Source organism: Impatiens glandulifera, chromosome 1 (assembly GCF_907164915.1).
Source record: "Impatiens glandulifera chromosome 1, dImpGla2.1, whole genome shotgun sequence".
Taxonomy (NCBI): Eukaryota; Viridiplantae; Streptophyta; class Magnoliopsida; order Ericales; family Balsaminaceae; genus Impatiens; species Impatiens glandulifera.
In genome coordinates, this window is record NC_061862.1 from 82,780,130 (window position 1) to 82,788,936 (window position 8,807).

General features: G+C 35.5%; 1 protein-coding gene across 1 annotated transcript; it reads right to left on the minus strand.

The window, feature by feature from the left end:
- Positions 1 to 1,730: 1,730 nt before the first annotated feature.
- Positions 1,731 to 7,320, minus strand: LOC124934458 (protein DOG1-like 3). Its single transcript, XM_047474999.1, has 6 exons — positions 6,661 to 7,320; positions 4,518 to 4,618; positions 3,712 to 3,823; positions 3,537 to 3,607; positions 1,887 to 2,052; positions 1,731 to 1,820 (listed from the first exon to the last, which is right to left on the minus strand). The coding sequence occupies exons 1-6, from the start codon at positions 7,318 to 7,320 to the stop codon at positions 1,731 to 1,733; spliced, it is 1,200 nt and encodes a 399-aa protein (XP_047330955.1).
- Between the last annotated feature and the right edge of the window lie 1,487 nt (positions 7,321 to 8,807).

Here is an 8,807-nt window from a genome sequence, read left to right on the forward strand (position 1 = left end):
GCTGAAGATGCACGAGGGTTCAGATTTGGATTAGCATGTGAATATCTTCAATCAGATAATCACGAATCTAATGCAACTTGATGTGAATATTGATGATGAAGACATAAAAATGATTCTTTTGTGCTTGTTATTGTCTTCATATGAGCACCTAGTTACTACTAGGAATGACAATGAGTATCCTACCCGTCGGATAGTGAAGTACCCATCCCCGAACCCGATTTTGATTTTACTACCCGACCCCGATCCCGAACTCGACGAGTATCTCTATTTGTATCAAATCCCCGATTTGTCGGGTAACCGATCTCCGATGGGTACCCCATTACCCGATTAAAATATGAATTTATATTTATTATTTTTTAAATATACTAAATATTAAAAAACATAAATGAAAATATTACTTACTTGAATTGAATAATTATGCTGTAAAAGTTGAAAATATGTTACAACTTTGTTGTTATTACATGTTAGAGTTCAACAAAAACTATAGAGGAGATGAAGAAAGTTGAAATTGTAAATAAAAAGTGAAGAGTGGATAGTGAAAGAGAAAACATTTTGTTATTAAAAAAGTGAAGATTAAAAATTAGTGGAAGAGAAATTAAAATGATATTTGAGTGGAGTGTGAGTAACATAAATAATATATTTATTGTAAATTTGTAATGATGTGAAATTTGAAAAGTCATTTTAAACTTTAATAAATATATATAATTATATTTTAATATTAATATTAATATTTTGGGTATCAGGTTTAGGTTTTGCACACTTTCCATCCCCGAACTCGATCGGGTAATCCTTTTTACTCCCTATCCCCGACTCTGAACCCGTTTTAAAATACTCAAACCCGACCATCGAGTACCCACAAGTATCGAATATAGGGGTTACCCATTGTCATCCCTAATTACTACTCTGATATATGAGAAATAAACTATCAAAGTTGAAGAAATTACTACACCATCTTTTGCCCCAAACCAGTTGATGCAGAATGTATTGGAAAATTTTCAATCCAATAGTTCAAAATATTTAAGAAGTGATGCATACTTTACACAAAATCTAAGGATCATGTGCATTTTTTTTTTTTTTACAAAAGAAACAATTAACTTTGGAGGCATTTTAAAAAAAAATATATAGTTTTAAAATTAGTTAATAATTAAATATATTCGAGATATATTATATAAATAAAAATATATTATTTATTTCTATTTTCATAGTGTATAAAGACTTTATTTGTATTATTCGTTAATGCATTAAGCGAGGTTGTTCATTAAAAAAAATTATATAAAGAGATAGATAATCAATCAAATTTATTTATTTTATTTTTATTTAAATTTAAATAAAAAATTATAGATAATTATATATATATTTAATATATAATTATATAAATTATAAAATTATTAATATAAATAAAATTATTAATATATATAATTATATATTAAAAAAATATAAAATATAATTAAAATGAATTTTTTTTACTATGTATTAATTAAGACCTTTGTTATGAGATTAATTTTTATATAGGATGTTAAATTTAATGAAATAAAAGGATAATTATAAAAATAAAAAATAAAAAGTATTAGTTAAAGCCACATTTATAACATTTGAAAGGTCGAAAAACATAAGTAAAAACAAGTAGAGTTAAGCACACACAAAAAGGAAACAAAAACTTAAGTAGAAAACATAGAACAAAAGCAAGCAAGCAAGCAAGCAAACATAAGTTGAAAAGATTCATCATCAACTTAGTTATTATTTAAGATCCTACCTACTTCAACACCATTAGGCTGCACCTCCTCTTCAACTCCATTCGGCTGCACCTCGTCCTCCTCCAGCTGATTATTATTATTATTATTATTATTATTATTATTATTATTATTATTATTATTATTATCTCTAGCCTCCTTCTTCTTTCCCCAATCATGCATCCTGAGATGAAGCTCCGCCGCCGCAATCAAGAAATGAACCGCCTCAATCGGACTCAGTATCTCAATCACCCCTTTCAAAGTCTTCATCCTCAATTCATCCGCTATCTGCATAATCTCCTCAAATCCTTTCTCTTTCTCTCTGTAACGTTTTGCCTTTAGTATAGGAATTAATAATTTCAGTTATTTCACATTTATTCAGTTATGCTTATTAAGTTAGGTGTTTTACGTTTTATTTCTTTTCTAACTTTAGATAGCTGCAATTCTTTTTCATTAGTTGTAATCTGTTTTATCTTTATCTTTTGACAATCAGAAATCTCTCTTCATCTGTTTAATTTCCACACTTCATTGTTTATCATTTTCTTGCATTCCGCACAACAAATGGTATCAGAGCGGGTTAGATCCGATCAGATTATCACTTTTGTTTTCTGGCGAGAGAATGTCTTCAATGAATTTGAAAATCGAAAAATTCACAGGGCGAAACAGTTTTGGTCTATGGCAGATCAAAATGCGAGCCTTGCTTAAACAACAAGGCGTCTGGGCACCATTGTCGAAGGAAAAGGCGAAGATAGTTGCAGGTCCTGCAAAAGAGTCTTCCTCTGGTAAAATCACTGCTGAGCTTGAGGTCTTAGAAGAGAAGGCGCACTCAACAATTTTACTCTGTCTGGCTGATGAAGTGATTACTGAGGTATCAGATGAAGATACCGCAATCGGTCTGTGGTCGAAGTTAGAGGCTTTGTACATGACAAAGTCACTGACTAACAAGTTGTTATTGAAGCAACGTCTGTTCAGTCTTCGTATGCTTGAAGGTAAGTCTCTTCGTGAACATCTTGATAAGTTAAACACTATATTACTTGAATTGAGAAATATAGATGTTAAGATCGAAGATGAAGATGCTGCATTAATTCTGTTGGTATCTTTACCCAACTCGTTTGAAAATTTTGTTCAATCGTTCGTTGTGGGTAAAGACTCTGTAACTCTAGAGGAAGTTCGGTCAGCACTTCATACTAGAGAACTGCGTCATAAGGCGAGCGGTGAAATTGTAGACAATCAAGCATCTGGGTTGATTGCCAACACAGTCAACTACAAAGGGTCTGGAAAGAAGAAGGATCAGAAATACAAAGCTAAGGGCCCTAATGCTAAAGACATCTGCAATTATTGTAAAGAACCTGGCCACTGGAAGAATAATTGTCCTAAGAAAAGGGGCAAATATTCTACGGCTGCGATAGCACATAAAGACAAAGACACCGACTCGGAGGAGGACATTGCCCTTGTAGCTAACGCTTCTCTACACCCTATTGATACGTGGGTGTTGGATTCAGGGTGTTCATATCATATGAGTCCGAACAAAGAATGGTTCGATACCTATGAAGATTATGATGGTGGAAACGTTGTCATGGGAAATGATGCCATATGTAAAACGGTGGGTATTGGGACTATCAAAATTCTGACTGATGATGGTAAGATACGGACCCTAACTGGCGTTCGGCATGTTCCTCAACTGAAAAAGAACTTAATATCTTTAGGCATTTTAGATGCTAAAGGTTTCAAGTTTAGCGGTGAAGAAGGAACATTGTGCATCAGTAAAGGTTCAAAAATAATACTGAAATGTATTAAACAGAATACCTTGTATATACTACAAGGTAAGACGCTGACAGGTTCCGCTGCGGTCGCATCCAAATCTGTGAATCGGCACCCTGATGTAACCAAGTTGTGGCATATGCGACTTGGACATATGGGGGAGAGGGGGATGCAAATTCTGTCCAAACGAGATCTTCTATCTGGCCACAAGGTTACCAACCTTGAGTTGTGTGAACACTGCATTTTTGGGAAAAAACATCGCCGCAAGTTCAGTAAGGGAGTTCACAAAACTAAGGGCACACTGGATTATATCCACTCTGATTGCTGGGGTCCTGCTCAAGTTGAAGGTATAGGAGGTTATAGCTATTTTGTAACATTCATAGATGATTACTCAAGGATGACCTGGTTGTATCTTCTGAGACATAAGAGCGAGGTATTTAAGACCTTCAAACATTGGAAGGCACTGGTGGAGAATCAAACTGGAAAGAAGGTTAAGAGGCTGCGAACAGATAATGGGCTTGAATTCTGTTCATCTGAGTTTAATGAGTTCTGCAGGGATATGGGGATTGCAAGACATCACACTGTCCGAGGTACACCACAGCAGAATGGTGTAGCAGAAAGGGTGAATCAAACATTGTTAGAGAGAGTTAGAAGCATGCTCTCTAATGCGGGATTGACTAGAAAGTACTGGAGCGAGGCTGTCTTAACAGCTTGCTATCTGATAAATCGTGCACCACACACTGGGATTGATTGCAGAATCCCTTACGAGGTATGGTCTGGTAATGTCGTTGATTATTCTCATTTGAAAGTCTTTGGGTGCACATCTTACTATCATGTTAATGAAGGAAAGTTGGAACCAAGGGCAAAACAGGGTATTTTCATGGGCTATGGAGATGGAGTCAAGGGATATAGAATCTGGTCATCTTCTGAAGGTAGAGTAATCCTCAGCAGGGATGTCACCTTTAATGAGAAGTTTATACTTAACTCCTCTATCAAGCCATCACTTTCTGGAGAAAATAATAATACCGAGAAACAGGTGGAGCTTGAGGTGGCTCCAGTTCAAGGGACAACTGACATGACACACGATACTGATAAGCCATCTGAGGAAGTTTATCAATTTGGAGCACCTGAAAGTCAATCTGACATTGCAACACGACCTAGAAGGCAAATTAAAGCTCCTGACAGGTTAATTCATTCAATCGAGGGAAGAAAAATCTCAACTGGTCCTGGAAGTAGGACAATTAGTCCCTCTATAAATGATACTGAAGAAATGGTAAGTTATGCACTTCAGGTAGCTGAAGATGTCATACATAACGAGCCATCTTCTTACAATGAAGCTGTTAATGGTGCTGATTCTGCGCAATGGATTGCTGCCATGTGTGAGGAGATGGAATCACTTCACAAGAATAATACATGGGAGCTGGTTACTTTACCTAAGGGAAGAAGAGTCATTGGATGTAAATGGATTTTCAAAAGGAAAGATGGAACCTCTAGTGCTGAAGGGACCAGATATAAAGCACGATTAGTTGCAAAGGGATTCAGTCAAAAGGAAGGCGTAGACTACAATGAGATATTCTCACCTGTAGTCCGACACACTTCTATCAGGGTACTACTAGCTATAGTAGCACATCAGAATCTGGAACTCGAGCAATTAGACGTGAAGACGGCTTTCTTACATGGTGAGATTGAAGAGGATATACTGGTGAGTCAGCCTGAAGGATTTCTTGTTCCTGGTAAGGAAACACATGTTTGTAGTCTGAAGAAGTCTTTGTATGGACTTAAACAGTCTCCTCGACAGTGGTATAAGCGGTTTGACAATTTCATGATTGAACATGGTTACAATAGGAGTGCATATGATTGTTGTGTCTATCACAACAAAGTCAGTGATGGTTCTTTGATTTATTTACTCCTGTATGTAGACGACATGTTAATCGCAGCCAAGAAGATGTCGGAGATTCAAAAGCTGAAAGACCTTCTTAGTTCTGAGTTTGATATGAAAGATCTAGGTGGAGCACGAAAAATTTTGGGCATGGAAATAGTAAGAGATCGAGTTCAAAAGAAGTTATTTCTTTCACAGAAGAGTTATATTTTGAAAATGTTGTCTCGTTTTGGGATGAGTACAGCAAAGGCTCTCAATACTCCTGCTGCTGTTACTGATCATTTGTCTGCATTCGCACCCCAGTCTGAAGCTGAGAAGTTATACATGTCTAATGTACCGTATGCTAGTGCGGTGGGTAGTTTAATGTATGCCATGGTATGCACTAGACCTGATATTGCGTATTCAGTTAGTGTTGTTAGCAGGTTTATGTCTCGACCTGGTAAGGAACACTGGCAAGCGGTAAAGCGAATATTTCGCTATCTGAGAGGCACATCCGATGTTGGTCTTATTTATGGGAGTAATAACCAGTGTCTCGTAACTGGTTATTCTGACTCAGATTATGCTGCAGATATCGATGGTAGAAGATCAATGACTGGTTATGTTTACACCCTTGGTGACTCTGTGGTTAGTTGGAAGGCAACATTACAGTCGACGGTGACGTTGTCCACTACCGAGGCTGAGTATATGGCGCTAACTGAAGCAGCCAAGGAAGGTATATGGTTGAAAGGATTAATCAGTGACCTTGGTATCCATCATGATCAGGCAATTGTTTTTTGTGATAGCTTAAGTGCTATTTGTTTGGCCAAAGATCAAGTGCATCATGATAGAACCAAACATATTGATGTTCGTTATCATTTTCTTCGTACTGAGAGGAGAATCAAAGTGAAGAAGATCAGCACACATCATAATCCTGCTGACATGTTCACGAAGCCGGTCCCACTTAGCAAATTCACTCATTGTTTGGATTTGCTAAATGTTGACAGTTGGAAGTAGCCTGATAAGGCTTTTCTTGTTGGGTGATACTAAGGCAAGGTGGAGATTTGTAACGTTTTGCCTTTAGTATAGGAATTAATAATTTCAGTTATTTCACATTTATTCAGTTATGCTTATTAAGTTAGGTGTTTTACGTTTTATTTCTTTTCTAACTTTAGATAGCTGCAATTCTTTTTCATTAGTTGTAATCTGTTTTATCTTTATCTTTTGACAATCAGAAATCTCTCTTCATCTGTTTAATTTCCACACTTCATTGTTTATCATTTTCTTGCATTCCGCACAACACTCTCCGATCACCGTATCCACTCTTTCCTGATCTACAATTCCCGACGAGCTCCCACTTTCATCATCACGCATCATCTCGCTAACCGCATGCGACAGCTCCACCATGGACGGATCCGCTACAGTCTCATGTTGCCTCGCCAACTTCTCCGTTATCTCCCTTTCTTCTCCAACAGTCCTCAAATGCAATTCATCAACTCGAATAAGTTGATTCGGCGAAAACTCTCCCAAATCGGCCGTTGGTAGTCCACGAAGGAACTCGGCCAGCGCGGCCTCCAGCTGGATACCTGATTTGGAATAGAGGAGATGAAACGCCATGCTTGGACGCCAACCGCCGATCCAGAGGAAGGCGTCTTCGAGAGTGGTTCTCCATGAAGGTGATAGCATAGATATAACGTCCTCCTTTACCCAATGGGATTTGGCGTTGTAATAGTGCTCGTAGTGATGGATTACTTGGTTGATAAGTTCGTGGAGCGCCGACTCTCTTCCGGTGACATCGTTGGTTTCGGAGGATTGCTTGTAGGATTCGGAAGCGGAGATGAGAGCTTGGAGGCGCTGCTTTTGTTCTTTTAGCCAGCATTCGAAGAAATTCTGAAAAGTTTCTTGGTGGTTGTTGGGGAAGCCGTTTCTGGCTTCCTCAAACATGTAAACAGAGCCATTTGGAAGAAGGGACATTATCAATGGATGGATGGGAGGGGAGAGGGAATTTGTTGCAAATTGCAATTGGATTTGGTGAAGAAAGAACAGTATTTATATAATATGAACAGGTATGGGTGATACTGTTATACGGAATACAGCGGTCGGATGGATAGATGGATAGAGGCAGAAGCCAGAACAGGGCGGGAAAATGGGGGGCTGGTTTCTGGTTTTTCAGTGATGGGGATGATGAAAACTTATTTCTTCAAGAAACCTCCAATTCTGAACCCAAAAACAAGATAAAATTGAGTTTGTTAGGTTGAGTTTTTTCAAATAAATTATCATAAACATAATAGGCATAATTAGGGGCATAAACAGTTTACTTTGGTCGGTTTTTTCATCTAAAATTTTATCACAATCGATAGTGTCGGTTTTTCAAATCTTTCAAATCTTCGTTCGTCATTTATCGTTTAAAGTTTGTTTAATTATAAAATCGGTTTGATCAGTTTAATAATAAATATATAATATTATAAATTATAGAATGAAAAAATTAGTTAAATTTTATAAAAAGAAAATAATAAATATATAAAAAAGAAAAAATTAGTTAAGTTTTATAATAAAATTTTAATAAATTAAGTAATAAAATAATTATTTAACTTAAATAAATATATTAAAATATTAATTAAATTAAAATGAGTTAAAAAAAATACATCAAATATACAAAATAATAAATATGTGTGCATCAATATTCGAATCTTGAACAAAACAAAAACATTTAGTTAAACCGTCGGTTTTTTTATTATATAAACTGCAACCGAACCGGGCATAATCGCTACATGAAATTATGAACCGGCCAGAACTCGGTTCGGTCAATTTATAATTATTTCGGTCGAACTTTAAAATCGTATAATGTTCTATATACATCTCTAACACATGTATTGTATATATAATTTCATTTTAAATTGTTTCTAATATATTTATAATTTACCTTATAACACTGGTAATTGATATTAAAAATACACATATTACATATATAGATTTGTGGCATATTTTTTTTTTTATTTTTTTTAAATTTTATTGCGAACAAATCTCTCACATTCGTCTTCGACGTCAAAGTTGCTCCGTTTTGTTTCTAGAAAGACTAAGATGACGATGTTATTCATTGATCTCTCCATATTTAAATATTGTTTGTTTGTGTTGTGCCCCTAAAATTACCTCTAAACAATCAAAGCCGAATGAATAACAACTTCATCATCGTCATACTTCATTATTGTCATAGTCTGCAACATCGTTGTCGTTATTTGAGAGTGGAACTCAAGAAGTTATTAAAAATGAAGACAAAAGTTTTGTACGCGGTATAATTTAAAAAAAAAATGAATATATCACATTTAGTAGAAATTTATGTCTAACCTAAATTAACGGTGTTATAATATTTTTAGATATTTATGAAGTAAATTTAAATTTAAATAAATGTATAATGAGTAATTTCACAAAATTATATATTTCAAGTATTGTACATATTACTA

What these genes read in the sequence shown, in the direction of transcription:
- LOC124934458 (XM_047474999.1), bottom strand. Translation starts at nt 7,320, where the DNA reads ATGTCCCTTCTTCCAAATGGCTCTGTTTACATGTTTGAGGAAGCCAGA. An exon ending in ATCAGGAAAGAGTGGATACG is followed by an intron (nt 4,619 to 6,660) that starts GTGATCGGAGAG and finishes ATTGACTTTCAG; the next exon opens with GTGCTCCAAATTGATAAACT. An exon ending in TACCTTGTAGTATATACAAG is followed by an intron (nt 2,053 to 3,536) that starts GTATTCTGTTTA and finishes AAAACGTTACAG; the next exon opens with AGAGAAAGAGAAAGGATTTG.